Source organism: Phaseolus vulgaris, chromosome 2, assembly GCF_000499845.2.
Source record: "Phaseolus vulgaris cultivar G19833 chromosome 2, P. vulgaris v2.0, whole genome shotgun sequence".
Lineage (NCBI taxonomy): Eukaryota > Viridiplantae > Streptophyta > Magnoliopsida > Fabales > Fabaceae > Phaseolus > Phaseolus vulgaris.
In genome coordinates, this window is record NC_023758.2 from 42,409,736 (window position 1) to 42,422,099 (window position 12,364).

General features: G+C 31.9%; 1 protein-coding gene across 2 annotated transcripts; it reads right to left on the reverse strand.

The window, feature by feature from the left end:
• Positions 1 to 1,275: 1,275 nt before the first annotated feature.
• LOC137812278 (lysine-specific demethylase JMJ18-like) lies at positions 1,276 to 9,686 on the reverse strand. 2 transcript variants are annotated; one of them, XM_068614205.1, is made up of 12 exons: positions 9,452 to 9,686; positions 9,194 to 9,279; positions 7,779 to 7,850; positions 7,546 to 7,623; positions 6,939 to 7,451; positions 6,625 to 6,846; positions 6,038 to 6,199; positions 4,415 to 4,783; positions 3,213 to 4,245; positions 3,016 to 3,119; positions 2,075 to 2,272; positions 1,276 to 1,884 (listed from the first exon to the last, which is right to left on the reverse strand). In XM_068614205.1, the coding sequence occupies exons 3-12, from the start codon at positions 7,821 to 7,823 to the stop codon at positions 1,528 to 1,530; spliced, it is 3,081 nt and encodes a 1,026-aa protein (XP_068470306.1). In that variant the 5' UTR covers positions 7,824 to 7,850; positions 9,194 to 9,279; positions 9,452 to 9,686; the 3' UTR covers positions 1,276 to 1,527. The 2 variants fall into 2 exon arrangements, with proteins under 2 accessions (XP_068470306.1, XP_068470305.1); XM_068614204.1 differs by lacking the exons at positions 9,194 to 9,279; positions 9,452 to 9,686 and having other exon boundaries at positions 7,779 to 9,022.
• Positions 9,687 to 12,364: the final 2,678 nt, after the last annotated feature.

Here is a 12,364-nt window from a genome sequence, read left to right on the forward strand (position 1 = left end):
GCATTTTTTTTTTTTATGATCTTTCAAAGTGTGAATTTTGGTATAATCATTCTTCATCTTTGACGTTGATTATTTTTAATCAAAAAGTTAAGTGAGTTATTTTTTAAATCGGAAGAAAACAAAAGTTTAAGATAAAAAGTAACTTTCTAAAAAGTTTTTCTATATAAGAGATCAAATTACTCGAATATAAAAAGTTAAAGATAAATTACTTGTTAGAAACATTAGATTAGGAAACAAAATGAGAAAAATAACGAAGAGTTCCATCTTAAAATTATTCTTGTAATAAGTTGATCCATCTTCTCTGAATATAAATTATTTTATTTTTATCTCACTTTCATAGTGGAGACATTTTTACCATAATGATGAGATTAGAAATCCTAATGAAATGTTAGAGAAACTTTGTATTTCATCCTTATTAGATGAGATTGAAAATAAACAAATATTGTAATTGTGGGTTTTACTTCTCAAGTCGATTAATGTTTTTTCACGTTAAAAATTCTGTGTCATTATTCTATCTATTTTCTATTATTTGTTTATTGTTTTCACAAATACACATCTTATATCTACATTAAAAGAGAGAGATTTAATTCTGAATTTTCTCAACAATAATTACTTAGTAAAAAAAATCCCTAATATATTTCCCACATAATATTGGTGTGGTTTTCTCATTTTGTTGTAAGTTTTCACTAATTCACTTAATTAAATTATTTTTTTCTCTTTAATTCTCCTTTTAAAACTGATATTTTCTTTTCCATAGCCACACATTTTTCTATATTTCTTTATAAACATATTTTCTGAACTTTCATATCAAATCAAACTGTACATGTTCCTCTCAATTAGTTATTTGATCAAAAGATGTCCTTAATTTTATTAACATATTTAGCTAATGCTTGAATTTCTTTTGTCAACATTAGGCCAACATAATGATATATTTAGAAATTATCATTAAACTTATTTTTATTAAATCAGCAATCTTTTGAAAATTTTAACTCCCTATTTTTTGACATTTTAATTATTACTATTATTGTTATCAATAAATAATTAAGTCATTTTAAACTTTTACTTTTACATTTTCATTTTTAAAACTGAAAGTTTCAAATGCTTCTATTTGTTTTAATTTATACTTTTATCATCGATAAATTTTAATATAAATACCATGCAAAATTTACTAAATTTTATAAATACCCATGGATTTTTTTTCCTGGAATGCTTTAAATTCTTATTATGTACTTATTGGGAAGTAACTTATATGTTTAAGGTAAGCCACAACTTTAAGATCAATTCGGAAGTTCTATTATATATTCTCACCAGCTTTTTACTCTATTTCTTGCAACCTCTGTCGTCAACCACAATTTGTTATTGGAGACCTTTCGGATGATGGTGTTTCGATTGTTTAATCATATTCCAATGTTTTCTACCAGAACACTCCTTCATCGACATCTACAACAGAAAGAAATGACTCTACTAAGGACTAATTGAAATATCACTATTCAAAGTTAGATAGAGTTGTGAGATGTTATTTTATGTTCAAGCTTTCTGGATTTCCTCAATCAGAGTTACAAATGCCTCTCTCCACTTGGTGAACTGTGCATCAGAGCTGAATAACTTGTGCATGGCACTTAATTCTTCAGCACTCGCCTTTTTCAATAACCCTTCTAGCACCAATTTCATCTCTTCAAAAGAGTCACAATGTCTTCTGCTGCTATCTTGTTCCAGCTTTCTCAAACCAGGACCAAGAAGTCTGGTCTTGACATCACTTAGAGAGTTACTTGAACCATGACTGAGCTTACAGTCATCAATGCCACTGTCTGAAGATTCAGAGACAACTTCTTTGTGATTCCAGTACTCGACGCATTGATGATTGGGATCCAGAGCTTCAATGGCCTGGAAAAGTTCAGAATGGATTGAAACATCAGAATCAGATCACCATAATCTAGTTCAACAAAACTGGTTAAAGGAAATATTCATGTTCTAAAACTTTATGAATATAATTCTATATTGGAAAAGATACACCCGTGATGTTATTTTAGCCAAACAAGGGTGAGTATCTTAAATATACATTTGTTAGCATTACCTGAATGATGGATGGTGAAAGGAATCCAAACATTTTATGACCATTAATGCTTTGTAGAAGCTCCAAGGGAGGAGGTTCTCTTTCACCTTGATTCCTTAGCTTCTTGGTTTCATGATTTAGTCTCTCAAGAACTGACTCCCAGCACTTATCTGCTGAAGTGTTTGTGAAGGCCTCACTTGGACGTTCTTCCATGCTAACCTGAAATATATTTTACTAAATGAGAAAGAAATATACTATAACAAAAAATGTGTCCATGCAAATATCATAACATTAAAAGTAAAATAATGAGAAATTTATTATAGCTTAGTTTCATTGATATTATTTAGCAGTGCCATGCAAAAACTTTTCGGTTCAATGAAAATTTAGCAGCAGATGAGTTTCTGGAGACAATATCCAAGAAAAAAGATGCAACAAAGAAGACAGTATAAGAGTTGTTCCTACAATATATAATGGAGAAACTATAACTTTAAAGTCTAAGATGAGAGAAGAGTTTGTTAAAAGTAGAATACCAGTGCAGCATGAAGAGACATTTTCTAGGGTGACTAGAACCATTTAAATAAAGAAAAGGAAGAATATAATAGCTCAACTCCCAAATCCTTGCAAGCTAGAAAGCAAGCACCTCGCCCCTCTAAAGAAAAACTGAAACCCACACAAAAACCTCAGAAAGCAACCTATCCCACAAACATTATGTAGATAAAGGTCTTCTCTGAAACTAGTTAGCATTGTATTTTTTTAGCAAAATGCACCATGATTTGCAGTTACGCCAACAACAAACCTAGAGAGAGAGAAAAAGGGATTGCAGAGAGATACCCTTTTTTTGTGAATAGGCCTGTACACCTTAAACTCCTATTTATATTATTAAATAGGTTATGTAGTAGATATATCTAGAAACAGAAAGTAATCAATATGATTTTAAACAGAAACAAGCTCAGCAATGATACCTTGAAAAGAGGCCCAAGAAATCCAGCATCAAAGACTTCAGAAACATAGTTACAAATTCTTGGTGGATCAAGAATGCTTAAGAACTTAACACGACTCTTGAATCCTACATAAATTTTACCAAAACAGAAAGAAATGTTAAACTCCCATAAAATAACTGAAGATATACAAGCCCAGAAAAGATCACACTAAATCTTACCTTTTGGATATATTGCATGCTTACTGCACCACAACTTACCACACATAACAATGCCCAAATTCACGGGCTCAACAGACACAATAATCTTCTGCATTAAGAAGTTTTGGTTTGTCAAAGATACACTTGTATTGGACGTTTCAACAACACCTATTTTAAATACGCCGTTGAGTTGTTCTCTCGAATCAGAATGCATCTGCAGATCCACCCCAAACAATTTATAACCATCTAGTGTACAAGAATTTTGAACGTCCCTTGAACATGATGAAAATTCCTTCTCCAAGGAAGCTATACATCCAGCCCCGGGTTTCATTTTGTCTTGTTTCTTTTTTACCTCTGAATAGCAGACTTCCCCAACATATGGAACACTCTTATTATGATGGTATTCAGCAGCATGCAGAAAATGATTTTCAGGTTCAACAAACATAACATCAATATTCAAATCCAGAGAACCTTCCTTCACCTTATTGTCCATCACCAATTTTTTTTCATTCCCGATATCTTTTTTACAATCTTTAGTGCCATACGGTGCACTATAAGTTTCGAGATGAAATTCTGAGTGGACTAACTCTGCAGAAATGTGGCTGTAAGAACTGCTAGGTATATTTGAATTTGACTTATCATTGGTTCCTGCACAATATCTTGAACTTTTCCATCCTTTGTAACTCTCTGCATCTTGTTTATAGATGCAAGCATCCTCAGCATTAACAGAAACCAGTCCGGTGTTTCTATTTGCCCACACTTCAATAGCATGTGCTTCTCCTTCTAATGCCTCAACCAATGTACTTAGTTCATTCATGGTATAACGAAACAGTACAAAGCTTTCGTCCATCTCACATGAGCAAAACAAATGTGAGTGCTTGAGGCACGAATAACTATCGGGCGAGCACTTGCAACCTACGGCAGATAGGTGCAAGTCATAGAAGCAAGAGAAACATTCTCTTTCCTCAAACAAATCAAACTCACTGTCCATCCTAAGTTTCTTTAAATGAGTGGGAAGACATTCAAGCCTCTCCTTTTCCATAGTTATCCTTGTCTGTCAGAAATAAGGGTAACAAAGGTGAAAAAAGTACTAATGGAATGAAGAACAGATATCTGCATAGGAACTAAAATTAAATAATAAATGTCAACCATAGTGCTATGAAGCTTTCTAAATATGTGGAATGGATTGTGATCAAAGATGAAAAGTATGAAAGAATCATTACCTTAATTGCCTTGGTAAGAACTCCATCTTTCCCACAAGCACTACTCCATTTTATATATTTTAGATTTTCTTTTTCATTAAGAGTTAGCCCTGCAAGGGCAGACACGGCTTCCTGAGCACATCCAAATAATAACTTGTCATGGGACAATGAAGTCTTACGGCACTGCAAACTATAAAGCTCAACAGCATTCTGACCATGCACAAGCCAATCAACAGGAGCCACATTTACAGCCTCTGCGCAATTGAAGCCACAATTGAAGCCACAGTGGTACGCCCTTGGAAAGGTGATAACAAATTCACCTGAATTCTGAACAGTGCGATGTACAGGCACCCCCTCAGATTTAAGAATTGAAGGAGATAATTGAGTCACCTGCTCAAAGATGAAAAATCATAACCACCAGAAATCATGATACAATTCCAAAATCTATGTACTACGCAGTGTGCTAAAATCTAACTCTTGTATGAGAGATGAATAGATGTGCTAAGAGAGTTCCGAAGATATAAGATGGTGTCATTTTGGACGAATTGTTGAAGTTCAGCAAACTACCCAATAAGAGAAAGGTCACAAAACCTTAAACTCAACAACAATAGAGTTGAAACTTATGCGCCATACAGAATTATACAATTAATACAAAACCAGGTATGAAACAAGTTCATAGATTAAGTCAGTAGACTGCATATGAGAACTACTGCAACAACAATAGAGCTGAAAGCTGAAAATTATGTGCCATACAGAATTCATCTCACAGGACATTTGTCTACCAGAACCAACAAGTCATTTAGACTATGCTTAGTCTTAATCAACACGTTGTCCCTACCAAACCCAGTGGGAGCTTACCAAGTAGACTCTATACTGAACTAGTGAACTTTGATTCTTGGAAAGACGAAGTATTAACACTTCTAGAAGCTTAAGTTATTAGGTGTAAATGCAATAACAATTTTATATCTACAAGATTCCTCTCACAAGGAAAACTAACGCTTGAAGTGTGCATAGTGCATAAATCCATCATACCTAGTGCAAATTGTACTTCATTACAAACAATGGGGGCACTAAGGATCAAAATCCTGATCACATGTTCATAGTGGCTCAAATACTTGGAGATCTCACATTGACTAGGAATAATGGATGCAATTCTCATCTTACAAGTCAGTTTTGTAAGGTTAAATTGGCATAAATCCACTTATTAAGATGGTACTAGAGTCTATCCTAGTCAAGTTCATTGGAGTTATTATGTCGCCTCTATCAGACTCTTATTAGACCACCTACAAATATCTAATCTTATGCTCGCGAGAGGGTGTGTTGGGGATTCTACATCTACATCGACTAGGAATAACGCCAAATTCTAATAAAAAAGTGGAGTGCAATTCACCTTATAAGTTTGTTTTGTAATGGTGAGTTAGGCATAAATCCACTTAGTCATCATGAAACTGACACTGATGATTTTAAAATGTCATCATGGTTTTAGTTTCTTAACTTTCACAAGTACATCCAAAGCTCCTAGCAAACTTCCAACAAAACAGAATAAACTAGAATCTGTGTGTTTATCAAACCTTTATATGGAAACAGAATGAAAGCAACCAAAAAACTGAAATCAGGGAACAAGAGCAATTCCGAGTAGTGTACCAATTCATTGAGTAGATTTGGTTGTTCTTCAAATAAATCAGGCAAGTGCTTTCTCATTGCATCTTCCAAACCTGGAGCATGGGTTCCAGGTACTCCATACCATACTTTTGGGTCACCCCAATGCAGATAATTAAGTGAATAGAGGTGATGGTCCTCAACATGCTTTTTTAAGGAGAAAGAAACAATAAAAGGTGTTAGTTTTTTCAAGATTGTATGAATATCTGAAACAAAAAGAAATGAAAAATTAAAGACATTATTACTTTTTTTTTATAGCTCAATATTTCAAACAAATAAACATAAAGCAGTGGAACTAGAAGTCCTGAGATAATTATGCAGTTTACAGTTACCCCTCTCTAGATTCTACTCAATGTCTAATACTAGTTCTAGCCATCTATGTTCTCCATTGATCCTTAAATTAAATTATAGTTTAAATAAAACAGGCAGATATTGAAATTTCAAACCCAGCTTTCATGAAGAAAAAAAACTTAACTCTAACTTTACAGACAGATACAGAAAGTATCTGTTATGCCTCAAACTTTGTTTCTTTAATAGATTATACATAAGGAAATGTAATTCTCGCTACTTACCCAGCAGAATGAGGAAAAGCACATTCCAACATACAGCCATGGAACTAGAACTCCTGATATATCACTTCCTTCAAAACACAACGCAGAACCTGGCAATCGCGGGAAGTTATTCAGATTCCAGCCAGACACAGCATACCTGTCTGAATCATTCTTAGTTAAGGATGATGTCTTAGGAAAGCCACTTCCAAGTGATCCAGTTTCCAGGTCAGCTCCATAATACACCTACAAAAAAAATGGAATAATATAGCATTTTTGCTTATTTATGTTATATGCTGGTAAGACTAAATGTGTTATCAATGAACCCGAATTAGTACCTCAACCTCATTAGTTGGTTGCTCTATTATTCTCCAGTATTCACCTTCAATGTCCTCCACAGAGGGCTCCCATCTCTGCCAGTGATTATAATCGCTAACTTTTCCATATTCATTGGAATCATTCAATCCAAAGTAGCAATCTTTAAAAACCTTAGCATATTGCTGAAAGTCTTTAAGTGTGAAGTCTGACCCTGATTGGAATCCAAACTTCTCCTCAGGCTCAGAAGCACCGTTAGCTTCAGAACCTGATTTGGCAGTTCTCCTACCTGTACCCATCTTTGATTGCTTTCTACGTTTTCGCTTCCTTCCCCTACTTTTCTTTCTCATGGGCTCCCTGTTCTGAAGCAAATCAATTTGCTGGATACGAGTGGGAAACTTTGCATTTTCCCATAAATCTTTCTCCTTAAGAGGGCATGGTGGTACCCAGCAAGCTGGAGGGACAATCCTACATATGCCATAAGGTTCAGCTTGGGGGCGAATCTTAGCTATGTAACCAAGTGTGTCTTCAAACTCCTGAGAAGAAGAGTATAAACAAAAAAGTTCATTTAAAATAAAATATAACCACCACCAAGAGTTATAATACTATGATAGTGATAATTATAAGTACCTCAATAGTTGGATAGAACACAGGAGCTTCATCAATTGTAGGCCGACATGCTTCAACCGGGTCCCATCTGGCTGATATCTGTCACATGACAAATATATGCATACGTTTAAATCATTTTTCTTCTGAATATCCAGACTGATATTCATAGCAAATAAGTTAAAAGACTGAAACCAGTATTTGACTTCGTTGGTATAACAAGACACCTTAACAGCACAACAGATCATGCTAAATACCTTTTTATGCTGCGGACTGGCAGAAGACTCAAATGTGATATCCATTTCTGGCTTATGCCTGAGAAGATTATCCTGTAACGTATCACATGTAAGAACGCTAAATATGTTGACTTAATAAAAATTGATAGGGAGAAACATCATAGTCTAGCTAAGTTTAACGGAAAATAGCCTTTCCTAAGGATTGATTCAAATACTGTAACAGCTTAATTCCAAGCATTTATGTTACACCAGCAAGAAATCATGTGGAAATTCTAGAGTATCTAGTAAAAGCAGAACAGCGACTCAATCATGCCATAAGTGCCGTCTAATCTTCTAAAACAAGTTATACAGCATCGATGCCCGTCACTTGCTTGCACTGGTTAGGTATCCACAGTGTATGCCATTAGACAGATTTTTAGGCTTCATTGAAGCCTCAACAAGAAGGACTTCTTATATGCATAAGCTTCCTCAAATAAATTTCCAAAAATCAGTTATCAGAGGAAGGAAAAAGGAGCAGTATTGACTTCAACATTGTTGGAGGTAGCTCTCAGAATTAAAACATAACAGGATGCAATCTTGTACAAACAAAATTTCAGTATCAAACGTAGAACCAAGACAGTTATGGTACTTTGGCATCATTCTGGTTACTTACATCGTAGTTGAATAAAAAAACACGGTGATAAAAAATATTCATTAAATTAAGTGAATCACATTTTTATGGCTAAAAAAAACGCTACCTCTCATTTCAAGCTTTAATAAGATAGACTCATAGAGCATTACAACAGTATTTTTAAATTTCAAATTCATGCAATGCTCTCGAAACCAAGTAAGTAAATGCAATTCAATACAAAAAAGGGAACCGACAAAAGATTAAGCAATTCTATACCAGACATAAACATTCGGAAAAGCTAAACAAACTAGTCACCATCCCCAGGATGAGAAATTTCCAATCTTCCAAACCCCAAAAACGAAATAAGTCATATAATGTGTAAAGGCCAGCCAACAGTAAAAAATTAAGGGTTTACAACTCCTGGGTAAAAAATTAACAGCATTCTTCTGGGGAGCAGAAATTAGCACATGAACTAAACTCTGGATATATCAAACATGACACAGCAATAGCTATCACAGGCGAATACACACAATCACAATGTCTTGACTATTAAACATAATGAGAAAAGACTAACAAGAAAGAAAGAAAGAAAGAAAGAAAAAAAGAAAGAAAGAAAGAAAGAAAAAGACACAAAGATAACATTAGTTTTGAAACTTCATAAACAAGGAAAAGATCTACAATTTGTGGTGATCCATAATAACAGAGGATAGAAAATTTCAACAGAGCAGCAGCACATGATTAAAAACGCTCTAGAACACGTACCACATTGTGAATGTTTAATAAATCACCAAATGGGAAAAATAAATGAAGGAAAGAAAAAACCAACCTCTATACGTGAAATTCTGCAGCCAATTTCAACTGTTTCATTCCATGCAAAATGCAGGATCAACCCAATTGAATAACTTAATGTGCCTGAAACAAGAACAGAGACCATTGTAACTAACCTTATCAGACTCCCAATCAACCAAATAGACATTTCACAGAACAGTTTCCCACTTATCTATTACCCAACTAACTGACCCAAACAAACCTTAAAAACTGCTAAAAAGAAAAATGCAAAATCAAATGCAGAACACAAACGTACTCAATGCAGCAAAGTTCTTCTCGAAAAGTTGTTTCCACGTTGTGAAGGAAAACACAGCAGTTGCGTACAAAAGAATTAACCAAGAAAAATCCTTCACAAATCAACGAAAACCCAAATGCAAATTCAATTGCATGTGTGTATGTATGTATTATTATTATTATTTGTTATATCTATGCATGTACCAATCAATCTAGCAAACCCCAAAAATTATTGTAAAATTGCAAAAAATAAAATCTACAAATCTTGGATTCTAAATATTATTATACCCAAAATCAAAGTTACAGAGGCAGGTAATATAAAAATAGAAACAAAAGAATAGAGTGAAATAGAAAATATATAATATATGTTGACAGGTGGAATAGGAAACAAAAATTAAATCAATATTTTTCAAAATAATGGAAACAGATACAAAGTCCCAGGTGAAAATTCAACCCTGGTTACACCTCCACTACACTACAAAACATTTAATTTCATTATTAATGATAATAAATATTTTCTACAGAATAAAACAACGACAGCATTAATTACTATTCTTTTTCTATTTAAAAAGTTAAAATATAATTACTATTTTACATAACAATATCTTTGCAAATTTAATATATATTATGTCATTAATAATTAATTTGAAAAAATTTCTGAAATGGAAAAATAAATCTTTTTGTATCTGAAGAGAAAATAAAGGGACACGAAAAGAAGTGAAGTGGCGTCTGCCGTGGCAGCAGCTAGCGGCTAAAATTCTACACTGAAAAACTCCTGAGTCTACTTCAACACTTTTGTTCTTATATTAATAACATTAATCAAATTCTCATCTCAAACACTATTAGCTTAATCATCTACTAATTAAATAATGCTTTCAAAAATGTGCATAAATACTTTCATATAACCAATCACTTGTCATTCATTCATTCAAATCTTAACATTACTAACATCTACTTTTTTTTAAAAATTACTTCTAGGGATTAAAAAGTAAAAATAGGGAAGAACATGGATAAAAATTAATTTCAATAGTGCCTATTTTTAAATAGAACTAATTATATTTTTATTGTGTCTAATTTTCTTCTCTACAAACTATTTAAAATAGGTTAATGAATAAAATTATGAAATATTTTAAAATAATATATGAATTTATTTATTTTGTGTAGGCGAAGGTTTTGTGCAGTGCGCGCAGTATTAACTGAAAACGACGAAACAGAGACACAAAGCAACGAAAGCAGAGAATGAATGGCACGTTTTGTTTGAAAGTGTTGTTTGTTTTACACGTTGGCTTCTCTACTTGCGTTTGCGACTTTTTTTCCGTTACTTTGCCAAATAAGTCCTTGTTTAGATAACTATCACATCTCTTCTATCCTATTATAACAGGAACAAGATAATTTGAAAAAAAAAATAATCACTGATAACTTATTTCAGAAATAAAATATTTAATTAAAATGAAAATTATATTATTTAATGAAAATAATTGTATAAAAGACTATGGATGGAACTTATCCTAATTCATTCTAATAATATCATTATCCAAACAAACATCAGTTAATTACAATTGCAAACATTACTAAGATTTTGTGTCACACTTGTCCTGAAACAGTTCAATATCCTTTCTATTCTCTTTGATACATTTGAGACAAAATAGAGAAGTGAAAGAAGGAGGTAAAATATAGGAGCAAAGATAGGTTATTTCATTGAAAAGTAAGTTTTTATTTTGTGTACTTTTATTATTATTATAGAAAAATAAATAAAAATATACTCATAATTATTGTTATTATTATGCTACTTTATAAAGGATATATATTTTTTAAACTATTTTCTTTTCTTATCTTGATTAAATGATTTTATTTATTTATTTAAAAAATAACTATATATTCTTTACTTAAAAATAATTATATTAATTTTGCAACAACATGTAGTCAACCCTAAAAAAAACTCTATTTCTCAAATTTATTTATTTTTTCTAAGATTTTGTCTTACTTCATCAGTTCTAAAATCTAACAACACCTTGTAGTAGACGAGAGGAAAAAAATATTTATACTCGATTTTCATATAGAGAAAATTAATATTTACTCTAAAGATCTCATATTTACTCAAATTAAGATTAAGTTATCAATTTTAATGGGATCAATCGAGATAAGTGATTCTCTCAACTTATTATATCATATACTTAAATTATGTTATGTTTGGATAACTTATTTTAGATCCCTGAATTTTGAAGTAACTCAACAAAAACTTCTTTGAAATATTATTACAAAATATTATTCAACATTTTTCAATAATTATATATTTTTAAATTATGTTGTTTCAATGTAATAAAAATATAAATACATATGTGTGGGAGGCCTTTATTTTCAGTAATATTAATTAAAAAAAATTAAAATAAACTTTATCCTATTGATATAATTACGGATGACAAAATAGATTGGATTTGTCATCATTTAAGCGAGATAGGTTAACTTTTTGAATCCATCAAGTATTATTGACCCGACTCGTCTAACACGTCAACCTGATAAGCCAGCTCGCCAACCCATCCTTTTTATGTTTGAGATTTTCAAAAAAGAATCTCATGCTTTTAAAATAAAAATTGGTGGTGGTCAATATTTTATATAGAGTTTTATTTACATTAACTTCTTTATAAATCATTTGATTAATTGAAATATTGTTGATATTTACTTTATTTTGTAAGGTATTAAACATTTTTTCATTAAAATATTAAAAAATGATTTGATTTTATCGTTATTTATTGTATTTTTATTGTAGAAAACTAATATTAATGATTATAATCAAATAAATATATATAAAAAACAAATAAAAATTACAAAATAAATAAATAAAAAATAACGCATCAGTTTACCAACTTATCCTAACAAAACGTGTTATTATTCTTATCCCATACAAACTTAGTGAATCAGTCTATTCCACCTCACT

Bases quoted from the DNA above. Each gene is read 5' to 3' on its own strand.
- LOC137812278 (XM_068614205.1), bottom strand. From the start codon at position 7,823: ATGGATATCACATTTGAGTCTTCTGCCAGTCCGCAGCATAAAAAG. The intron at 6,200-6,624 runs GTAAGTAGCGAG...TCCTTAAAAAAG, and splicing joins GCTTTTCCTCATTCTGCTGG to CATGTTGAGGACCATCACCT. The intron at 1,885-2,074 runs GTAATGCTAACA...GAACTTTTCCAG, and splicing joins TTTCACCATCCATCATTCAG to GCCATTGAAGCTCTGGATCC.